General features: G+C 59.1%; 1 protein-coding gene across 5 annotated transcripts; it reads left to right on the forward strand.

The window, feature by feature from the left end:
- The first annotated feature begins 1,996 nt into the window (after nt 1-1,996).
- Nucleotides 1,997-21,342, forward strand: Ppp1r12c (protein phosphatase 1 regulatory subunit 12C). 5 transcript variants are annotated; one of them, XM_077105855.1, is made up of 22 exons: nt 1,999-2,406; nt 6,095-6,225; nt 6,303-6,421; nt 12,317-12,476; nt 14,607-14,751; nt 14,842-14,916; nt 15,843-15,916; nt 16,003-16,127; nt 17,526-17,599; nt 17,810-17,986; nt 18,064-18,131; nt 18,640-18,720; nt 18,905-18,995; nt 19,115-19,198; nt 19,286-19,352; nt 19,504-19,589; nt 19,671-19,711; nt 19,818-19,920; nt 20,055-20,159; nt 20,378-20,428; nt 20,579-20,629; nt 20,701-21,342. In XM_077105855.1, the coding sequence occupies exons 1-22, from the start codon at nt 2,089-2,091 to the stop codon at nt 20,785-20,787; spliced, it is 2,313 nt and encodes a 770-aa protein (XP_076961970.1). In that variant the 5' UTR covers nt 1,999-2,088; the 3' UTR covers nt 20,788-21,342. The 5 variants fall into 5 exon arrangements, 4 of the variants coding, with proteins under 4 accessions (XP_076961970.1, XP_076961971.1, XP_076961972.1 ...); XM_077105856.1 differs by having other exon boundaries at nt 19,507-19,589; XM_077105857.1 differs by having other exon boundaries at nt 2,000-2,406; nt 17,828-17,986.
- The last annotated feature ends 1,345 nt before the right edge of the window (nt 21,343-22,687 follow it).

The following is a 22,687-nucleotide window of genomic DNA, read 5'->3' on the forward strand; positions in this document are numbered from 1 at the left end:
AAAGTGTCTTTCCTGCACATAAATAATAATAGTTGCAAGAACACAGACATATTTACATGAACCCTTGCAAACACAATCACAGTGCTCGTAAACAAGACGTGTCCAACCACAGACAGGGGACCATAAATACACACAATTTCAACACATCACAATTACGAAGAGGCACAGAAACACACACCCCGCACTGCACAGCACCATGACGATTTACTTCTTGCTAACCTGAGGAAAGGAGGTTGGGGTTCCTCCACTACTACTCAAGATCCGTGGGACTGACTCTTTGTATCTACGGCCTGCCATTCCCAGCCTCATGGCATCAGTAGCGTCTCTGCATAAGCTAAAGGATTTCATAGTGGACATGCTGCTCCAGTGTCCTTGGGAAAAAGTTTATCACCTCTGTCCAGATTTTGGCAGCTTTTTTGTGTTCCTATATCAAAGTGTTCATATCCTTCCTAGTTTGGATTTGGGTGCGGGATATTTAACACCAAGCTATGCTTCTGTCTTGGGTCTACTATTAAGACCATTGCCCAAGTCGGGTGCAGTGGCCTGTGCCTATAAATCCAGACTGTCGAGGTTGAGTTAGTAGGTTCACAAGTTCAAGGCCAGCCTCAGCAACTTAGCAAGACTCTGTCTCAAAACAAAAAACAAAAAACAAAAAAAAAAAACAAAAAAAACAAAACCCAAAAACCAAAAAACAAAAAGACATTAACAAAGGGCTGGTGATGTGGCTCAGTGGTTTAGCGTCCTTGAGTTCAATCCCCAGTACCAAAAACCAGAAACCGGGCTGGGGTTGTGGCTCAGTGACAGAGCGCTTCCTGGCATGTGTGAGGCACTAGGTGCAATTCTCAGCTCCACATATAAATAAATGAATAAAATAAACGTTCATCAGCATCTAAAAAAATATTAAAAAACAACAACAACAAAAACCCCACCGGCTTTCCAAGTCCACTAAAGCACTTTGTTCCGGACTACAAATCTCACCGTGCAACTAGAGCGGGGGAGCTGGGACTACACCCCCGGGAGGGCTCCGTGGCCGGGAGCGCTGGAGGGGTCGCTGACCTGCAGGGCCCCTCAGTGCCTAGTGTGCCTAGGGTGCGGACTGGGGACTTCTCGGGGCGTGGCCCTGAGGCCTACATTTCCCAGTGTCCTCCTGGCTTTTAGCCCAGCGCCCTAATTTTCACACTGAAGTCTTACTCCCCGGCATGCCCGAGGCGCGCTCCCCCACCCACCCCGTGGCAAGTTGGGGTGCTTTGCCTTTAAATGATTTCCGGATTGAAGACTCAATTTCCCACGCGCCCCGGCGTTTCCCACGGCCTAGGGAGTCCATTCATTCAAGTTTTTTTTCCCTCGCGGACTGTGAGCTCAGTTCTAGCCACTGAGACTCAATAGCACCCACTCAAGACAAAAGCCCCTGCCCTCCTGAGCGTATTTCTATGGAAGGAGGAAGATTAAGAAAGTTGTATGTGGAAAGTCGGTGTCGTGATTGTCCACGCTAGTTCTGTCTTTCAGGACGCTGCCATCTCCCCGTCCCTCAGGCCCGGATAAATAAAGGCCCATAAGAAAGAGAAGTTGTTGAATTATAAAGCTAGCCCGTCAGCGCGCCGGCGGGTGGGGAGTGAGCGGAGAATCCCCGGCCTTTGTCCCTTTATATCTCACACTACGCTTCCCAGGATGCCGTGGGGCACCCTTTAGCCAGTAGAGTCCGTTTCCCAGCGTTCCACGGTGCACGCCTTCCTCCAGGCGGATCCCGTTTGACGCCTGGGAGCCGCGACTTCCCAGCGTACCTCCGCGTACAGCAAGCCGACCAATTTGCGCCAGGGACTCCTTTTCCCAGCGATCCCCGCGGCCCGCTTCTTCCCCGCCCCTTCCCCTCGGGCGTTTGGCTTCCCCGCACTGCGAACTCCGTTTCCCTGCGCGCCCTGGGACGGCGTCGAGACGTCAGCGCGCCGGGCGGGCCCGGAGGTCCTCAGGCGGAGCGCGGCGAACGGCAGTTCCCGGCGGCCCCCGGGGCGGGCGGCGGCGGCGGCGGCGGCGGCGGCTGTTAGGTGCAGAGCGCTCGCTCGCTCGCTCGCTGGGCGGGCGGGCGGCGCGATGTCGGGGGAGGACGGCCCGGCGGCGGGCCCGGGGGCGGCGGCGGCGGCCCGCGAGCGCCGGCAGGAGCAGCTGCGGCAGTGGGGGGCGCGGGCGGGCTCCGAGCCGGGCCCTGCAGAGCGGCGCGCCCGCACCGTCCGCTTCGAGCGCGCCGCCGAGTTCCTGGCGGCCTGCGCGGGCGGAGACCTGGACGAAGCGCGCCTGATGCTGCGCGCGGCGGACCCGGGCCCCGGCGCCGAGCCCGACCCTGCCGCCCCGCCGCCCGCCCGCGCAGTGCTCGACTCCACTAACGCCGACGGCATCAGCGCCCTGCACCAGGTCAGCGCCCGCCCTCGTCTGCGCCGCCCTGGCGTCCTCCCTCCCGGGCCCGAGCCACCGCTGTCCCCGGCACTGGCTTTTCAGTCTTCTGCTGCCCCATCTTCCGGCCTGCTTTGCCGGCCCGACTCGCCGGCCCGCCTCTAGCTTCCTAGTCCCTGTGCTGAGTAGCTTTCGCTGGCCTGGCCCCTGACACCTTGCGCGGTCCTCCGCAGGACGTGAGCCATCTCTGACAGCTCAGTCTGGCGGGTCGCACCATTGCCCTCTTGCCGACCCCGCGCGCCTTTCACTCGTCTGTGCCACCTCCACCGGTGCCACCTCTCTGCCATCTAGTCTGCCATCACTTTCCTACGTGTACCGCTTAGTTTTGCAGGTCTGCTGGCTTCCATGCCTACGCTGGCCCAGTTTCCCTTTTCAAGGCAGGTCCTACTTCCACGGAGCTGCATCCCCCTCTGTCGTGGGCCTGTGCTTCCTTCCTTCTGCGACGCCTGGCCTGGCCACCCCCTTGGCTAGGCTCAGATCCTTCAGTGCCACCGTCAGGCTGCACCTCTGCCACACTCCTTCTTTCCTTTGCCGTTGCTGCCCTAGGATCATCCCTCTCGGCCATTGGCTTCTAAGTTCTGTACCTTGTTCCTCGAGGCACATCTTCCCTTGTAGGGTTACCTCCCATATCTGCTGTACCCTGGGACTCTGTTAACAGTTTCTCTCTTCCTTTTCCCTTTTCCTCCCAGCTGGGCCTTCTGTTGGGGTGTTTGTCCTCTGCGTTCTCCCCTTTCCTTGGGCACCCTCAAAGCATCCCACTTCTGACTTTGAGCTCCTTCTCTATTCTCTTGGTCTTTTTGCCCAGACACCCTCCCCTTCTGTGGATTTGGGTCACCTCTCACTTTCTTCATTTGGGCAGCTTCCCCCTTTGAAGGCTTCGAACCCTGGTGTCAAGTCACCTCCCCAGGGGTTCTGGAGCCTCCCCCTCCAGAGCCCCTTGTCCCCTTAAAGACACCCTGCTTGCTGCCTGTGTCTTAGAGCTAGTGCCACTTTATGTTCCCAGGGTTTTCTCTGGTTCTGTTTGCTTCTGTATCACTCATGTTGGTGCCACCAGGAGCAGGATTGGCACAGAACGCCCCGTCCCCAGTCCTTCCTTCTGGGCTCCTGAACTGTTCAGCACCCCCTCCTGGCTGCAGCTTCCTTCTCTGGGGGCAGAGCCCATCTCCCCTTTCTCCGCTTTTTCCCCTTGCTAAGCCCCCTGTAGTTTGGTTACTGAAGAAAGCAGAGGAGACCCTGGAAAGAAAGCGTGGCTGAGGTGGGGCATGGAGCTGGGAGGCTCCGCCAGACCTTCTCAGACTCCCAGGAAGAGCCAGAGCAGCCCCGCGCAGGCCTGCATGCTGATCCAGCCCCGAGAGCCTTTCCCCTCTGTGCCTCCCTCAGCCCCTCCCCAGGAGGTTAGGGTTGGGGGAGCTCATGTATGGAGAGCTCCCTTCTTGGGGCTGGTGTGTCTGGCATGTCACAGGTGTCCCCTGGGGAGATGCTGCGCCTTCCTTGCCTGCGGAAGCCCCAGTGCTGTGTGGGACATTTTCCTTCTCTGGAGCAGGCTCCCTGCCCCGGGTCTGAGTTCTTTACCAGGCCAGGAGAAGGGTTCAGGCACTGAAGTGTCCCTTCCTTCTCCGTCTCCCATGCCCTGGCTCCTCTTGGAGCTTCCATGCAAGGGCTCCTGAGCCCCTTTCCTCTGCATCCCCCAGGCCCCAGGCAACCTCCTTTACTTGGACTCAGAGGGTCCCTCTGTCCTTTCCCACCAGGTGGCCTCCTAGACAAGTCTCCTCCGCTGTGAGCCCTGGCGAGCCTCCCCTCCCCTCCGGGCTTTGCAGGAGGCCTGAAGGACTGGGTGGTCTGAGGAATGGGGAGTCACGCTCAGCATGGAGGCCAGTGAGAGCTGAGGTTCCATCAGGCCTGGGTGTGGGGGACCAGCTTCCTGGGACTGGCCTGGTGTTAGCACCAGGAATAACCTGGTGACTCCAGAGTTTGAGCTAGTTTTTCCACCTGGGCTGATTCCTTCCTGAGCCTGGTCCCAAACCCCCACTACCTGGCCGGCTATGTTCCTTGAGTGCTCCCGCCTCAGTCCTGCCTCAGGGTGGGCCAGACTGGTCCTCTCCTCCCCCTCACTGCTTGTGCACCAGTGGGTCTGGAGCAGTAGGGCTGCAAGCCAGGATTCTTAGGTCTGAGCTGGGAGAGACTGGGGCCTGGACCCCGGGTCTGAGGGCGGAGGCTGGGCTGGACCCCTGGGTCTGAGGGAGGAGGCTGGGCTTGGACCCCGGGTCTGAGGGAGGAGGCTGGGCCTGGACCCCGGGTCTGAGGGAGGAGGCTGGGCTTGGACCCCGGGTCTGAGGGAGGAGGCTGGGCCTGGACCCCCGGGTCTGAGGGAGGAGGCTGGGCTGGACCCCCGGGTCTGAGGGAGGAGGCTGGGCCTGGACCCTGGGTCTGAGGGAGGAGGCTGGGCCTGGACCCTGGGTCTGAGGGAGGGGGCTGGGCCTGGACCCTGGGTCTGAGGGAGGAGGCTGGGCCTGGACCCCGGGTTCTGAGGGAGGAGGCTGGGCCTGGACCCCGGGTTCTGAGGGAGGAGGAGCTGGGCCTGATTCTAGGTCCTTGGTGCCCAGGCCTCAGGCATCTTTCACATGGATGCCTGTCCCTGGCCAGGTCCTTGAAAGGGAAAGACCCATCTCCCTCCTTGCCCCCCCCTCCCATCACCATGACAACCGGGTGGAAATAAACGGAGCCCAGAGTTCATCCCGTTCCCAGGGCACATGTGGCCCCCCTCTTGCAGCCTGAGTTTCCATGACTTCATGCTCTTGGCCCTCATAGCTGCCTCCCCTTTCTTCAGATGGGTAGTTTGGGAGAAGAGGGAGTTGGAGGGTTAATTTATTCTGAGGACTCAAAGAGTTCATGCCCATCCCCTTTCCTTTGAACCCAGTTCAGGTCCCAGTGCTCACCCACATCCACATGGACTCCAGCCCCACTCCCTCCTCTGGCCCTCTGTGCTGTGCTGACTTGGTGCGGGCTCTGGTTTCCCTGAGCTTTCAATTGCTCAGGGCAGGAGGATCAGAAAGGATGGCCGAGTGCACAGTAGGCCTCTGGCTGCCGGAGGGCCGTCTGCTTGGGCCTTACGCACAGGGAACATGCCCCTTGTGGGAATCTTGCCCTCGAACCTGGTTGTCTTGGGGATGTGGTGACTTTACCAGCCTTGCAGAGTCCTGGCTCCCCTCAAGGACAGTCCCTGGAGGGTCTGCTGCCAAGTGTTCTCCAGCCTGGCTAGGCCTCATCTGTTAGAACATGGGAAGCCCTGTCTTGCAGGTAGTGAGTGTGGATTGTGCTCTGTCACAGTGCCATCGAGGCGTTCCGTACAGGATGTGGTATCCTGTCCCTTCTCTATCTGGGTCCTGTTCAGGCTGCTGAAGTCCTCTTGTCTCCACTGAACTCTGGACACCCAGCTGGCCTAACCATGGGGTAGCCAGGGATGTCTTAAACGGCTGGGTGACCAGAGGAGCCTCAGGACTTGTGCAAGTGGCCATCAGGGCCCTTTTCTCCAGGGCCACGTTCACTGGACCCCTGGGTCTGCTTCGTGGTCCTTTTCAGGAGTCCTGCCTTGCTGGGCCTCCATGCAGGACAAGGTGAGGCCCAACTGATGGGTTTGTCCCCACCCCAGGCCTGCATCGACGAGAACCTGGAGGTGGTGCGCTTCCTAGTGGAGCAGGGTGCCACTGTGAACCAGGCGGACAATGAGGGCTGGACACCCCTGCACGTGGCTGCCTCCTGTGGGTACCTGGACATTGCCAGGTGAGGCAGGGGGTGGGCAGGACCTGGACTGGGTGGTGGGCCCAGACCTGGCCGCCCTGACCTGCCCTTGCCTCCAGGTACCTTCTGAGCCATGGGGCCAACATTGCCGCCGTCAACAGTGATGGTGACCTGCCCCTGGACCTGGCCGAGTCGGACGCCATGGAGGGGCTGCTGAAGGCGGAGATCGCCCACCGAGGTGGGCCTCTGTTAGATGCAGGTCGAGTGCTGCCGTATCAGGCTGCCTGGGTGAAGGCCCAGCCCACCTCCAGGCTTCTCTGGCATTTCTGTGCCTCTGTCTCCTGTTTGTGAAGTGGTGGGTTTAGTGCTTGTGCTTGGGGAGATCCCCCAGGTTGCTGTGCACGAGAGAGCACACCCCCTTGTTGGCTGCATGAGAGCCAGAGGTGGTGTGTTTTCTGAAGGGGAGCAGAGGCCTACAGGGGTCTTTGGGCACTGGTCTCCCCTGAGGTCTGAGTGTTGTGTACCCTGGGTTCTTCCAGTGGGGTTCAGGAGCCTCTTCAGTCTCTGTGTGGTAGCACTTGTGTCTCTAGGGAGGGGGTGGCCTGCTTAGAAAGGTTCTCCAGGGCTAGGTGAGGGTGCCAGCACCTCATCTTCCTGAGAAGTGTGTTCAGGGGCTGGCTGGTGTAAACTGAGTGGCCACAGCTCCCCAGTTCAGGGATAGAGGCAAGGATTTCCAGGAGCATGTTGAGGGGGGATGCTGAGCAGCCCATTTTGGTCCCTGGGGGCAGGGGACACCTGTGGTATGCCCCTGGAGGAGCCCTGGTTGCAAGTGTGGCTTCTGCAGCCTGACTGGGCTTGGTTCCCAGTGCCATGTGTGGCCAGCTGTTTGACTCCAGTGTTCCTGAAGCTCGGCTTTTTTAGTTCATAAAGCAGGGACAGTGCACCTGTCACCTTGTCAGGGCCCAGTACGGGCACAGTGCTACCTGTGGGTCTGGAGGACCATTTGGGAGGTAAGGGAGGCTGGCGAGGAGCAGAAGCTGGAGGTGGTGCCCAGATTCCCGGCTCGTCTGCCTTGCACGTCTCTGCCTGGGTAGAGAGGCCTATGGGCTGGGCGCTGGCATGTTAAGCAGGTGGGATGGAGGCCATGGGAGGTTGGGAGCTGCCCTTGGGGCTCAGTGGGGGAGGCCATATCGTCAGCTGCAGAACTGGGCTCTCCCCTCCCGTCTCCTTACTTTATTTTAGAAAAATTTAATTCTCACAGAAGTTGTACCAGTAGTGTGATGAATGCCCGCGTAACCTCTGCTCATAGTCACTGTTTTAAAAGCAGTTTTTAAAGAAATAATTCACATATCCTGTAATCTATCCATTTGAAATGCACAATTCAGTGGTTTTTAGTACATTCAGAGTCGTGCAGTCAGTACCATGAGAGGAACCCCACAGGCCTTAGCCCTCCTCCAGCTCCACCCCAAGCCCTAGGCACCCACTAGCCTGCTTTCTGAGTGGATGCCCCTCTTGGGCATTCCCAGGTGGGGTCCAGTGTTGAGGGTCCTCTGATGGCGTGCATGCTCACACTCCCCTCCCCATCCTCCTTCTCACTTCCTTCTTCCCATACATAGAGACATAAACGCATTTCTTTTTTTTCCTTTTCTCCCTCTCTTCATCCCATTTTTGAGCCACTTTGAGACTGCTGCAGATTGAACTCTTGGCGCCTGATAACGCAGCTGGCATCTCCAACAAGGACAGTCACTGCACACCTCTTGTAGGTCTTCACCTGGAGTCCCCAGACCTGGGGGTGGGGTGGGGCATGAACATCCAACATTCTGTGTTATCTGAAGAAATGGCAGAAGTTGTCGTTGACCCTAGCTTCTCAGAGGGGCCCACACTCCATTGCTGTGGGGCAAAGGAGAGGCTGAGTAACGATATATGGTTGGGAAATGTTGGCTTGTAGGATTAGCCAGGAACAAAGGACAGTGGCACTACTGGAAGGACCTCAGCTACGGGGGCTGGGCTGGGATGCTACCCCAAGACCACAGCCCCCAAGTGTCAGGGCCTCTGCTGACAGTTGCAAGGCCTGGATTGCAGCCTGCACCCCAGCTGCAAAGAGGCTTTTGTCCCTCCTGCTGGGCCTCAGCATCCAGGAGATGGAGAATCCCCTGGGGACTGGTCCTCCTGACAGCTCCTTCTGTCCTAGGCAGCCGTCCCCTTCCCTGTTCCCCTCTCTGGGGCTGCTGTGCATTGGGGGTTCTGACAGCAGGGGCCTAGGCCAGCTTACCTCAGGCCCCTGGTCCAGGGAGTGGAGTGCTGAGGCAGGCAGGGTGTTCACCCTGGTGCAAATCAGAAAAATGGTGCAGACACTGCGTTCACAGCACAGCCCTGAGGGACCTGGCGGTGGATAGATGAAATGTGACCCATTCACACCATGGGAACTCTTGACATGGCTACAGCAAGGCTGAGACCTGAGGGCAGCCAGTAAAATGAGCCCAGTCCACAGACAGTCCCGTGTGATTTCCACTTCTGTGGGTAACCTTGAATCCCCTGCCAGCTAGGCGTGGTGGTCACGCCTATAACCCTGGCAGCTCAGGGAGGTTGAGGCAGGAGCATCCTGTGTTCAAAAGCAGCCTCATCAACTTATCGACACCCTCTCTCAAAAAGTAAAAAGGGCTGTTGATTGGCTCAGTGGTTAAGCGTCCCTGGGTTCAATCCCTAATACAAACAAAAACAAAAACCCTCCCCAGAAAAATCAGAGCTGGGCATGGTGATGCCTGTCTGTAACCCCAGTGTCTGGGGAGGCTGAGGCAGGAGGATTACAAGTTCAAGGCCAGCTTTTGCAACACCCTATCTCAAAAAATTAAAACATTTAAAAAAAGTCATTCTAGTATTTTTGGCAGTGCCGAGAGGCTCGAGCCCACTCTAAAGACAGAATGGATGAAGCAGTGACCTACCAGTGGGTGATCTGAGCAGGGGACAGCAGACCTTTTCTGAAAAGGACTGGACAGTAGACATTCCAGGACTGATGTCTTGACTGGTCCCCCAGCTGCTGCAGAGGGAAGAGGGCCTGGGTCATGTGAGAAAGAACAGGCATGGGTGGCTGTGTGCCGCTAAGACTCCACCTGCAAACATAGGTGGCCTCTTGAACAGGCTGGCTGTGGAGGTGCTGAGGCGCAGTGGGGTCTCGGGAGGCACAAGTGGGCCTTTGGTTTCCATCTGGGATGACCAGAACGCTCAGGCCTGGGTAGTAGCACTGGTTGCACACTTGGTGGATATCCCCAAAGGACTTTGACCTTTCAAATAGGGAAATGGTGTGTTTTGTCTTGTTTATTTTACCACCACCATGAGAAGTGAAAAACAAAACGGGTGCCCGCGCCTGCAGACCACAGTTTGCCAACGCAAAGCAAGAGACCTCACCAACACCTCAGCAAAGGTTGGGGGAGCAGAGTGAGTTGGAGAAGGCGACACATGCACACGTGTGCACGCTTGTGCTTGGCACGCTGCTGGCCAAGTAGAAAGTGAACTCCGCCTTCCCCTCCCTGTGGGAGAACTTGTGCCCCAACAGGGGGCTCCACTGAGGAAGGGGTGGGGCAAGAGGGTGTGTCCAGTGTCACCCCAGTGTTCTCCAGGACCCTCCAGGCACCAGATGCTCTAGCCAAGGAGACAGGCCTGAAGTCACTGTCCCTGCAAGCCACCCAGAAGGCCCAACTGACCATCTTGGAGCTGAGACCGAGAGCCTAGGTGGATTTAGCCTCCGTAGGACCAGGACAGTATCACAGTTTCCAGGATTGCATGTGTTGTATCCCATTTATTGGTTTATGGCAGAAGTTTGCCATATGTAGTCAGGGCACAAGCAACAGCATATATTCATTGTGGCGAACTCGGGGACCAGAGGGAGTGGAGTGAGATTGGGATAAGGCACACAGCCCTCATGTTGGCTCTGTGATATTTATATTTTTGGTACTGGGGATTGAACCCAGGGGTGCTTAACCATTAACATTCTGTGTTAATGGTTTTCTTTTTCGAGACAAGGTCTTAGGGCCATGGCTGGCTGTGGACTTGTGATCCTCCTGCCTCAGCCTCCAGAGTCACTGGGATTACATGAGTGTACCACCATGCCCCACTGTAATATTTACTTTTTAAGCTGGTAGTGGTACATGAGGGTTCTTTGCAATTGCCATCCAGGGGAAATGCAATGTAGTGACCAAAAGACTAAAATTTTAAGTTGATGCATTTTTAACAATAAAAAGAAACTGGGGTGCCAGGCGTGGAGGTACAGACCTATAATCCCAGGATTTTGGAAGGCTGAGGCAAGAAGATTGCAAATTCAAGGCCAGCCTAGGCAATTTAGTAAGACCCTGTCTCAAAATATAAAAAGGTTTGAGGACATAGCTCAGTGGTTCAATCCCCAGCACTGCAAAGAAAAAAAAAAAACATTAATAATTTATTTTACTTAGGGCTAGGGATGTACTGAGTGGTAGACTGCTTGCCTAGCATGCATTGTACCCTAGGTTCCTTGCTTCAGAAGTAAACAAGCCAGGTGCAGTAGCCACAGTTGTAAACCTAGCAATTTGGGAAGTTGAGATGGGAGGAATGAAAGTTTAAAACCAGCCTCAGCAATTTAGTGAGAGCCTGTCTCAAAAAGAGCTGGGCACAGTGGCACACACCCGTAATCCCAGCGGTTCAGGAGGCTGGGGCAGGAGGATCGTGAGTTCAAAGCCATTTTTAGTACTTAGTGAGACCCAGTATCTAAAAATAAAAAAGGATGGGGATGTGGCTCAGTGGTTAAGTGCTCTGGGTTTAATCCTGGTAACAAAATACATACGTACAGCTGGAAATGTGGTTAAGTGCCCCTGGGCTCAAACCCGAATGCCTAAATAAAGAAATGCTTATTTAGTTCAGTATACCCAAAATATTGTTACATCTTGTAATCAGTTTTTTTTTTTAGTTTTACGTTTTTTTAAGAGAGAGAATTTTTTAATATTTATTTTTTAGTTTTCGGCGGACACAACATCTTTGTTTGTATGTGGTGCTGAGGATCAAACCCGGGCCGCATGCATGCCAGGCGAGCGCGCCACCGCTTGAGCCACATCCCCAGCCCCTGTAATCAGTTTTTAAAAAAACTTCATGAGCCACTGGGTATGATGGTGCACACCTCCCAACGGCTTGGGAGGCTGAAGCAGGAGGATAGTGAGTTCAAAGCCAGCCTCAGCAATGGAGAGGCACTAAGCATCTCAGTGAGACCCTGTCTCTAAATAAAATACAAAGTAGGGCTGGGGATGTGGCTCAGTGGTCGAGTGCCAAGTTCAATCCCTGGTACTGCAAAAAAGAAAAACTTCATGGAGTGGTCACCTTACTTTCTTTTTTCCATATGTCAAAATCCAGCAGGCACTTTACACTTCCAACACATCTCCATTTAAACTAGCTGCATTGCAAGGGCTCAGTAGCTATCTGAGGCTGTCGGCTCAGTGCAGCATCTTGGTAACAAAAATTGCACAATTGGAAGGTAAGAGGGCTGGGATATGGCTCAGTGGGAGAGCAGTGGCTAGTGAGTGAGGTCCTGGGTTCCACCCCAGCACTGCAACCACACACAATAGGCCAGGATAGTCCCAGGGAAGAAATAGTCCCCAGAAAGATACCTGTTCGCCTCCCATCTCCGGAGGTGCTCTTGACAGCGAACGGTGGGTCAGCTCAGCCCCTTGAGCCTGCCTGGAGCGATACGCAGCTAGCTTTTCAGTGTTCTGGCCTCAGGAGCCTGTGCCTGTATTAGCAGCTGTCTGCTCTACCTGTTGGTGGGCAGTGCAGTTTCGGGCAGTGAGCAGCGGGGCATGTGCTCAGTGTGTGGTGATCTGCTTGGTGTCACACTCCTACCCGCTGTGCTCGGGTCTAGGGTAGGTCTCGGGTGGGGTTGCGGTGATGCAGGGTGGGTGCCTGCCAAGCCTGGGTTTGCTCAGTGAGCGCAGGGTTTTCCTTCGTGAAGAGTGAAGGCGGCTCCCTGACAGGATGGGAGAAGGCCCAGGCGCTCAGCAGCATGCCAGAGACCCTGGGGGCACACAGGGCTGGCCCTTCCAGCTGATCTGTGGCCAGCCCGCAGTGCGGCCACGCACAGGCACAGGCCCACCTGTTACCCCTTCTCGTGCTCCAGGTGTGGATGTGGAGGCAGCCAAGCGGGCCGAGGAGGAGTTGCTGCTCCATGACACCAGGTGCTGGCTGAATGGGGGCGCCATGCCCGAGGCCCGGCATCCCCGCACGGGGGCCTCCGCCCTGCACGTGGCCGCCGCCAAGGGCTACATTGAGGTGATGAGGTGAGCCAGCTGCAGCCCTCTGCCATCTCTGGCTCCTGTGCTGCTGTACTTTTCTTTGCGACTTCTAAGCCGCACCTTCGAGTTCCCCCTGAACACCGCTGAGCTGCACCGTGGTCTTTTCATTGTTATTCGCTGTGAACTTTAACATCTGTGATCTTTCTTCTTTGATCTGTGGATTTAGAAGTGGGTCCTTAATTTTCAAGTTTGTGGAAATTTCTAATTATCATTTCATTACTGATCCCCTGGCTTAATCGCACTATGGCCAGAAAACTAAATCCGAGCCAGGCGCGTGGCACACACCTGTAATCCCAGCTCCTGGGGAGGCTGAGACAGGAGGATCTCGAGTTTAGAGTCAGCCTTAGCAATGGCGAGGTGCCAAGCAACTCAGTGAGACTCTGTCTCAATTCAAAATACACACACACACAAATGGGGCTGGGGATGTGGCTCGGTGGTCAGGTGCCCATGAGTTCAATTCCCAGTACCAAAAAATAAAAAAGAAAAGAAAATGGACCCTGTATGACCCAGCTGTTGAGTTTGTGGTATTTGAATTATACCAGGGTGTGTAAGCTGGGCAAGAACTGCACTACCAGGTGTGGCATTTGTGCTGGGCTCATGGTGACCATGTAAGTGTGCTGTTAGACCTTCCGTGTCCCAGAAGTGTGTCCCCTTATTCTCTCAGGCACTGTGAAAGTTGTGTTACAATTTCTCACTACAAGACAAACACGTGTTTGTAACACGTGCCTGTGATCCCAGCTGCCCAGGAGACTGAGGCAGGAGAATCACAAATTTGAGGCTAGCCTTTGTAACTTAGCCAGACTCTGTCTCAAAGTGGAAAGAAAGGGCTGAGGTGTAAGGTGTAGCTCAGTGGTATAGTGCTGGCCTAGCGTGCATGAGGCCCTTGGTTCAGTTCACAGTGTTGCTAAACCAAAAGGACAAGTGGAGAGTAGCAGTAAGCTTGTCTCTGATACCTGTTAGGTGCTGGGGGCACAGTGATGGGACAGATCTGGGCCTGCTGGGGAGACGTGGTGGGTTGCACCTTTCTGCTCTGGGGCCTTCCTGTGCTCTGTAGCATGTTAAGCTGCATCCTAGCCCACGAGATGCCAGAAGCACATCCCCCAGGTGTGAGAAGTGGCTCTGGACACTGTCCCATGTCCTCTGGGGGTGGCAGCATCCCAGTTGATGGCCGTGACTTGGAAGTGTAGACTAGGGACAGGGAAGATGAGTGCAATGGGAGAGGCCTGCGTGGGATTTGATGGTCAGGAGGCAGCTGGTGAGAGGGGTTGCCTGCTGTAGGCCCCAGCACAGGCTCCAAGTGGGCGGACAGCCAGTGCAGGCCCAAGGCACAGGTGCATGGAGACACGGAAGCCGGGGGTCCAATACAGCCTGCGGGAGGCAAGTGGCAGAGTTGGCAGGGCCCACAGAGTACCTGGAGTCCAGCCACCGGGGGTCATCCCCACCTGCCTTTCTTACGACAGACTCGAGCTCCAGCTCCCTCAAACTAGGCTCCTCCTACCCTATTTTGAATTTGAGGCATCCTCTGGACTCACAGTCCTGCCTGTGCCCCTGACTGAGCTGTTGGGGACATGACCCTTCGCTGGTGAGCTGGCTTGGCCAGGAGTTGCTGGGCCAGGCTATTCTGCAGCCAGGGGGACTCCTGCACCTGGTGGGATATGAGCGGCCCTGCCCTACCCCTAAGCCATGGCATCCAGTGGAGCCTCCAGCCGTGTGGTGTGTGAGCATCACACCACTGAGCACCACTGCCCAAGCCAATGTGGTCCCAGCATTCAGGCCCCGAGATGGCCCCTTTGGGGGGGTCTCCTCTTCTTCACAGGCTGGAGGCCTGAAAGGGGGAGCCTTGCACCCACCTCCTCTGGGGCTGCCCCTGGATCCCATACCAGCTGACCTGAAAAGTTTCCTCTCTGGGCATGAGAACCAGGCTCCAGAGGCTGGCCAGGGTGGGTGGCCCAGGGTTCTTTGGCGGGAGAAGCCTGGGCAGTGGCTGTTCCCCAGTGGATCCAGGAGTGCTGGGATATAGTACGGACTGGTACCATGGCCACAGCACAGCTGGCTTGTCAGCCCTTAGCCCAGACATCCCACTGTGGTCCTTGACCCCAGCCTCCCTGTCCCCAGGCTGCTCCTGCAGGCAGGCTACGACCCAGAGCTCCGGGATGGGGATGGCTGGACTCCTCTGCACGCAGCAGCCCACTGGGGCGTGGAGGACGCCTGCCGCCTGCTGGCCGAGCACGGTGGTGGCATGGACTCGCTGACCCATGCGGTGAGGCCAGTGCCCAGGCGGTGGCGGGTGGGGTGGGAGAGAGGTGCCTGCCCCTCATTTGTCATCTGTCCCTCTCCTACCCCCACCCAGGGGCAGCGACCCTGTGACCTGGCTGATGAGGAAGTGCTGAGCCTGCTGGAGGAGCTGGCCCGGAAACAGGAGGACGTAAGTCTCAGGCCAGGTCCCTCCTTTCCCAGCAGCTCCAGGGAGGCGGCTGGCGAGGACCGCCTTGTGCCCTGACACTCTCTGCCACAGAGTGCTCTTCCTGCCTGGTGACCCAGCTCCAGCAGAGGACTGTGAATGGGGCACAGCTGCAGCTAGAGGAGGGGGGTGAGGGGCACAGTGCTTCCTGCTACCTAGTGGCAGGCAGAGGGATGCTGTGGGGGCTGTATGCCTTGCTCAGGGCCAGCTCTGAGGCCCGTCACCCCAGTTGTCCCCAGCCAGCCCCGGGCGGGCCTCATTGCTGGGATACAGTGCAGAGGAGGCGTGGGCCACTGTGGGATGCCAGGTGGCCTGGGCACGGGCCTGGGGTGCTGGGGAACACTTTCTGGAGGACAGCCCCTGGAGCACTCAGCACTTCCCCTGGATGAAGGTGCAGAGGAGGACAACAGCAGCCTGGGATGCTCTGTCCTCTGCTCACCAGGGCTGTCCCTGGGGCAAGCCCTGAGCTGGGGGCCAGGACTACCTATCCATCCTGGGGGCAGCAAGGGTTGGGCTAGTGTCCTGGTGTGTGAGGACAGGGAGAAGGGTTGAGCAGGTGTCCCTGGGAGCCAGAAAGTCCCCTTTCTGGAGACTGGAGGCTAATCCTGGGGTGGGTGCACATGAGGACAGGTGTCAGCACCTGCCTGTGGCAGCTCTGGTCTGCTGGACCAGGGCACCTCCTCTTCAGGTGCTGCTTGGCCAGGTGTAGGCCACTTGAATAAATCACAGATCCTCCACTGCCCAAGAAACAGCTCTCTGTGGTTGGTGCACCCTGCATGAGATGCCCCTGGCACCACTGGGACCATGGCTCTGTGGTGGCCCTCGGGTTGGGAGGTGCGGCACAGGGCCAGCCAGCACCATCTCCCAGCAGTCTCCTTCCCTCCTTGCAGCTTCGGAACCAAAAGGAGGCATCTCAGAGCAGGGGCCAAGAGCCCCAGGTGCCCTCCAGCACCAAGCACAGGAGGTAGGCAGAGGAGCCCCAGGGGAGGACGAGCCCCAGGGGAGGACGGCCCCCAGGGCGCGGTCACCCACACCTTCTCCTATCCCCAGGAGCTCTGTGTGTCGCCTGAGCAGCCGTGAGAAGATCTCCCTCCAGGATCTGTCCAAGGAGCGCAGGCCCCGTGGGACAGGGGGGCCTCCCATCCGGGACGAGGATGAGGGAGAAGGCCTCACAGGTGGGGCCGTAGACTAGACCCCTGGGTCTGAGGGGGGAGGCTGGGCCTGCACCCTGGGTCTGAGGGGGGAGGCTGGGCCTGGACCCTGGGTGTGAGGGAGGAGACTGGACCTGGATCCTGGGTCTGAGGGAGGAGGCTGGGCCTGGACCCTGGGTCTGAGGGAGGAGGCTGGGCCTGGACCCCGGGTCTGAGGGAGGAGGGCTGGGCCTGGACCCTGGGTCTGAGGGAGGAGGCTGGGCCTGGACCCTGGGTCTGAGGGGGGAGGCTGGGCCTGCACCCTGGGTCTGAGGGAGGAGGGCTGGGCCTGGACCCTGGGTCTGAGGGAGGAGGCTGGGCCTGGACCCTGGGTCTGAGGGAGGAGGGCTGGGCCTGCACCCTGGGTCTGAGGGAGGAGGGCTGGGCCTGGACCCTGGGTCTGAGGGGGGAGGCTGGGCCTGCACCCTGGGTCTGAGGGAGGAGGGCTGGGCCTGCACCCTGGGTCTGAGGGAGGAGGCTGGGCCTGGACCCTGGGTCTGAGGGAGGAGGCTGGGGCTGGACCCTGGGTCTGAGGGAGGAGGCTGGGGCTGGACCCTGGGTCTGAGGGAGGAGGGCTGGGCCTGGACCCTGAGTATGAGGGAGGAGTCTGGGCCTGGACCCTGAGTATGAGGGAGGAGGCTGGGGCTGGACCCTGAGTATGAGGGAGGAGGCTGGGGCTGGACCCTGGGTCTGAGGGAGGAGGGCTGGGCCTGGACCCTGAGTATGAGGGAGGAGTCTGGGCCTGGACCCTGAGTATGAGGGAGGAGGCTGGGGCTGGACCCTGAGTATGAGGGAGGAGGGCTGGGCCTGGACCCTGAGTATGAGGGAGGAGTCTGGGCCTGGACCCTGGGTCTGAGGGAGGAGGCTGGGGCTGGACCCTGAGTATGAGGGAGGAGGGCTGGGCCTGGACCCTGAGTCTGAGGGAGGAGGCTGGGGCTGGACCCTGGGTCTGAGGGAGGAGGCTGGGCCTGGACCCTGGGTCTGAGGGAGGAGGCTGGGCCTGGACCCTGGGTCTGAGGGAGGGGGCTGGGCCTGGACCCTGGGTCTGAGGGAGGAGGCTGGGCCTGGACCCTGGGTCTGAGGGGGGGGGCTGGGCCTGGACCCTGGGTCTGAGGGGGGAGGCTGGGCCTGCACCCTGGGTCTGAGGGAGGAGGCTGGACCTGGACCCTGGGTCTGAGGGAGGAGGCTGGGCCTGGACCCCTGGGTCTGAGGGAGGAGGGCTGGGCCTGGACCCTGGGTCTGAGGGAGGGGGCTGGGCCTGGACCCTGGGCCTGAGGGAGGAGGCTGGGCCTGGACCCCTGGGTCTGAGGGAGGAGGGGCTTGGATCTCGGATTATCAGCAGCTGGTAATTGTGTAACTTCCACCCATGTTCCCACACCACAGAGCCACCCCCTACAGAACCCAGAACCCTCAATGGCGTGTCCTCCCCACCTCCACCTAGCCCTACGAGCCCTCTGGTTAGTGTGGGTGTCCAGAGGTCCTGGGAGGCCATAAAGCCTGTTGGCCTCTGGGCAGAGTGGGTGGGTTGAGACTGTCCACACATCCTGGACAACTGAGTGCCTTTTCTGGTGGCTCCTCCAGAGCTGGTGGGAGTGGGGGTTTGTCGTGGACTTCCTGGGGTCAGCACTGGGAGCCTCTGAGGAGAGGGGTCTTTCTCCATAACCCAGACCTCCTTCTTCGCCCAGCCACCCGAAGAGACCCCCTTCTCCAGGCGCTTTCACCTGCAGAAGACAGGGAGCTCTGGTGCTCTGGGTCCCCCGGAACGGCGGGGAGCCGAGGCAGCCCCTGGGGCCGGGCTGCAGCGGTCGGCCTCCTCCTCCCAGCTGGAAGGGACCACTGCTCAGGTAGGCAAGTGAGGTGGGCAGGGACGGCCCTGCCTCCCCAGGAGATACCCTCTCTTGCTCTCCTCCTCTCTCTGCAGGCCACAGAGCCTCGTCTTGCCAGAATTCCCCTGACTCCCTCACGGAAGGTGCCAGAGCCCTCTCCACTGTGAGCTCCAGGGGACCCTGGGCGGGGGGACAGCAGGTCTGGGTCCCAGGCCTGGCAGCAGCATCCTGAGCAAGTCCATTGGCTCCCTGGGGCTACTTTTTCTCCTCCCCAACACTGCCTCGGTTCCCTTTGGCAAGTCAAGTACAAGCTCAGAACTTGAGGTCCACTGTGACCTGCTGGCCTCTCCCTCTCCTGCTCCAGGGCCTTTGCTCTGTCTCCCCTCACATACTGGGGCTTCCTCCCCTCCCCTTGGGGTCTCTCTTCGCATGTCCCCTCTACCTGAGTCCTTCCTGGTCCTCCCCTGTCTCTTTCATCCAGTGCAGCTGCTCAGCTTTTGCTCCGCTTTTGTGCTGTCACCTGCCTGGTGCCCCTGCTCAGAGTGGCGTGTCCCAGCCGCCATGACTGGGCTCTTGACTCCACTGGAGTAGTCCTTGGGGAGGGAATGGATTCACATGGCCTGGGGCTGCCCAGCTTCCTCCTTCCTCAGTAACTCCTCTCCCTCCTGCAGGAGAGAGCCTGGATCCCCAGTGAAGCCACATGTCCCTGCAGCCTCTGCCGCATCCCCAGCCGACTCCCGGGACCGTAGAAGGTAGAGGGGCCAGGGCAGGGAGCCCTGCGAGGGGGAAAAGTACATTGCCCAGGAGCCGCGGGCTCTGGGGGCTCTGAGGGACACCAAGTCCCAGGGCTTGTTGGGAAGTCCTCCATACTTGACGCCTGGAGAGGGAAGGGGACAGCTCCAAGGAATGCTCCCTGAGGTCGGGTCCTTCACGCAGGTCCTACCAGATGCCTGTGCGGGATGAGGAGTCTGAGTCCCAGCGGAAGGCTCGGTCCCGCCTCATGCGCCAGTCTCGGAGGTCCACCCAGGTGTCGGGGGCCGACTGTGCTCCGGGCCTGGGGCTGCGGGAGGAGGGCTGGGGTCTGAGCCCCTGGGGCCTGAGGGGTGGGGGCGGGTGCTGGGGCCCACTCTCCCTTCTCTCTGCCAGGGTGTGACTCTGACAGACCTAAAGGAAGCTGAGAAGGCGGCAGGGAGGGCCCCAGAGCCAGAGCAGTCGCCCCTGCCCGGCCTGGTGAGCAGGGTGGGCCCTGGCGGGTGGCAGTGGGCGGCAGAGGGCGGTGCAGACGCATCCAGCCAACTCCCACCCCTTCCCCGGTAGGAGCCTGCCCCGTCCCCCAGGCCCCGAGTCCCTGGAGTGGAGGACTCAGAGGGCCCTGCCCAGAGAGGTGAGTTCTGCTTCCCGCTGGCCACCTGCGCTCTTCCCCCTGGCCTTCGTGCTTCCTGGGGCGGAACCCAGGGCGCCTCTCACCGCGGGGGCTCCTCACCTGGGGGGGGGCTCCTGCAGAGGCTTCTGGGCTGATTCCTGCCCCTCCCCAGCAGAGGCGCCCGACGGGCAGGGTCAGGGACCACGGGCAGCCAGGGACTACCCGAAGGTCGGCAAGGAGCGAAGGGACCCCGCGGAGGTGAGGGCGCTCAGGTGGACCTGGGGGCGGGCGGGCGGTGCCCCCTCCATGTCCGGTTGAACCCCCCTCGCCCTTCCTCAGGGGGAGGAGGCGGAGCCGGCAGACGGCAGCCCCGAGTGCAGGTACGCGCTGGTGGGCGGGGCTGGGCGGATGCGGGCTGTCTGCGGGCTGCGCCTTGGTGACCTGTGACCACAAAGCCTGTGACGCCCGCCCCGCCTCCCATTCCAGTATTCCCGATGGCGGCCCCTCAGCCCGCAGGCAGCGCGTGCAGCGTGACCTCCACCTGGAGCCCAAGCCCGAGGCCGAAGAGCCTGAGGGGGGATTCAGGAAGGTGCGAGAACCACCCCACATGTGTTCACCTGCCCTCCGCCCTGGCCCTGGCCCTGTTCGAAGCTCCACCTGCTGGAGGCCCTGCCCTTCCCTGGCCCCCAGCCCTGACCTTGCTGGCCCTCTCCTTGTCCCCAGCTGTATGCAGAGCTGCGCAGGGAGAACGAGCGCCTTCGTGAGGCCCTGACTGAGACCACACTGCGGCTGGCACAGCTCAAGGTGGAGCTGGAGCGGGCCACGCAGGTGAGAGTGCCAGGCTGCAGCAGCAGGGACCATCGCACCCAGGACTGGGCCTCTGGGCCGAGGGCCTGAGCTACAGCTCGGGGTTCCATCTGGGCCTACATGTCCCTGGCTTCCGTCTGACCTCAGGACAGGAAGGTCTGGGCCAGCATCCTGCACTGTCCTCACCACAGCAGGCCCTCTGTCTTCCTGACCCTGTGCCTTCTCTCTGTTCTGGCCAGCGGCAGGAACGCTTTGCTGAGAGGCCGGCCCTCCTGGAGCTGGAGAGATTTGTGAGTGGGGGCAGCTGGGGTGGGAGCTACTGTGTCCCCAGCCTTAACCCCTGTGGGTCTGGACCAGGAGGGCCACACCAACCTGCCCCCTTGTCTGCCCCGCCCTGAGTTCTCAGCCCACTGGCTTCTGACCTTGCCTGCTGATTCCAGGAGCGCAGGGCCCTGGAGCGGAAGGCTGCGGAGCTGGAGGAGGAGCTGAAGGTGGGTGCTGGGATGCTGTGGGCGGGTCACAGCCTGCCCAGGGCTGCCCGCTGATTCTGTTCCATACCCAGGCCTTGTCTGATCTCCGGGCTGACAACCAGCGGCTCAAGGACGAGAACGCAGCACTGATCCGGGTCATTAGCAAACTGTCCAAGTGACTTGGAGGACTTTTCCCGCACCCGTATTTATACAGCTGCTTCTGCCACACGCACCCTTCCCCGAGTGAACACGAGTGACAGGGCTCCAGGGGAAGTCACTGAGAAGCCATACTGCCTCTTGGGGCCTCAAGACTGGGAGGGAAGCTCAGAGTTCCCAGGAGCCAAGGGGGCCATCTGAGGCCAGGATGGAGGTGGGAGGCTGAGCCAGGCAGGGGGATGTTGCCAAGAGGGGACTGGGGCCAGAAATGGGACCAGGAAGGACACAGGACCAAGAATTGCCAGGGTAGTAGTCAGGACCAGAGTGGCTGTCCCGGTGGTCCCCACCTCACGTGTGATGCCACCCCAGCACTCTCCCCCTCCCGAGCAGGGATCCAGCAGTGTGCCAAGAGACCCACCGGCCTCCGCCAGGTGGGCCTGTATATAGGGTCCATGTGCAATAAGGAGGGACGTCTTCTATTTTTTGCTGCCCCCTCCTCACCCATTGTCTGGGGAGGGGGAGAAGGTATTTTCAAGATAAAGCACAGGCACCACAAATAAAAGTCGTGATGTTGCCAATGGCTTTGTCCCCAGCTGGTGGGACGCTGTCTCCTGCTTCTGTGCCCAGATTGTGTGTGTCTGTGACCAAACCAGTGGGCCAGTTGGGGGTGGGGTGCTGAGGGTTAGGTGCTCACGGAGTGGGGTGGCCACTTCGGAAAGAGTAACCGGCTGGAGCAAAGACCCCAGACCAGGCTAACATGACCACTGGCCAGGTGGGCAGGCTCACCTGGGAAGGACCACCAGCCCTGAGCACAACTGAGGGACTCAGGGTTGCCACAATCCCTTGGAAGCAAGTCCCATTTAAAATGAGGGGTGATTGACAGGGAAGTCTGGGGCCTGGGCTTCTTGGAGGGAGGTGGCTGGCAGGAGAGTGGTCCTGCAGGGGTGTCTTCTAAGATGGGCTTTGCACGTGTGCCTGCTCAGCAAATTCTGGCCACATCCTATGGGTTAGGTCCTGTTCTGCCTGCCGGTGTTCAGTGGTGGACAAACCAGATGAAGATCTAGTTCGCTCCAGGAGGGGGGGCATCCAGGGACAACATGGACATATTTCATCCAGTGTTCAGGGCCACTCCATGAAAGTGACCAGCATGGACAAAGAGAATCAGCTCTTATTGTGCTCAGTGCATGCAAAGCATGACCTAGGTCCCTCTGGGGAGTAATGTCTTGGCCCCTTCCTCAAGGAACTTACAAACCAGGAGGAAGGTGAGCAGTGCTCAAAGAACCACAGAGTCCCTGCACGAGAGGGTAGACGCTGTCCTTCCAGCTGCTGGGTCTTAGTCTCTGGTCTCATCAGGCAGGCTGTGGGACCCCGAGGTACCTACAAGGGCTGCTCCCAGTGATGGTTCTGTGAACAGTTGTCCGCTTCTAATTCTTACCAGGGGTGGGAACCAGGCGTGCTTAACCACTGAGCAACACCCCTAGCCCTATTTTTAAGATTTTATTTGGAGATAGGGTCTCACTAAATTGCTTAGGGGCTTTCTAAATTGCTGAGGCTGGTTTAGAACTTGCGATCCTCCTGGCCTAGCCTTCCGAAGCCTCTGGGATTACAGGCATATGCCACTGCGCCTGGTTCTCCTGCCAACTTGATATTTGTGGAGCGATTGATGAAGTCTAGCCTTTTGCCCCGCTGCGCAGTAACAATGAGATTCTGGAAAGCTTGAGGTTCCTGGAATTATGAGTCCCAGGGCTTCCTGTGCACTGAGTCCTGGAGGAGAAGCCCAGAGCTTGGCCGCCCTCCGGGGCTGCCTGCTCTTCCCGCCCCTAGACCCTGCTAGCGCCGCAACTCGCAGGAAGCGGCCTTCCAGGAGGGAGTCCTTCACGGCAGACTGGCCGGCTCTTCCGGCCTCGGGCTGCCTTCCTCTAG

The sequence above is a fragment of the Callospermophilus lateralis genome, chromosome 18 (assembly GCF_048772815.1).
Source record: "Callospermophilus lateralis isolate mCalLat2 chromosome 18, mCalLat2.hap1, whole genome shotgun sequence".
Lineage (NCBI taxonomy): Eukaryota > Metazoa > Chordata > Mammalia > Rodentia > Sciuridae > Callospermophilus > Callospermophilus lateralis.

Bases quoted from the DNA above. Each gene is read 5' to 3' on its own strand.
- Ppp1r12c (XM_077105855.1), top strand. From the start codon at position 2,089: ATGTCGGGGGAGGACGGCCCGGCGGCGGGCCCGGGGGCGGCGGCGGCG. The intron at 17,600-17,809 runs GTTAGTGTGGGT...TCCATAACCCAG, and splicing joins CTAGCCCTACGAGCCCTCTG to ACCTCCTTCTTCGCCCAGCC. The intron at 20,630-20,700 runs GTGGGTGCTGGG...TTCCATACCCAG, and splicing joins AGCTGGAGGAGGAGCTGAAG to GCCTTGTCTGATCTCCGGGC.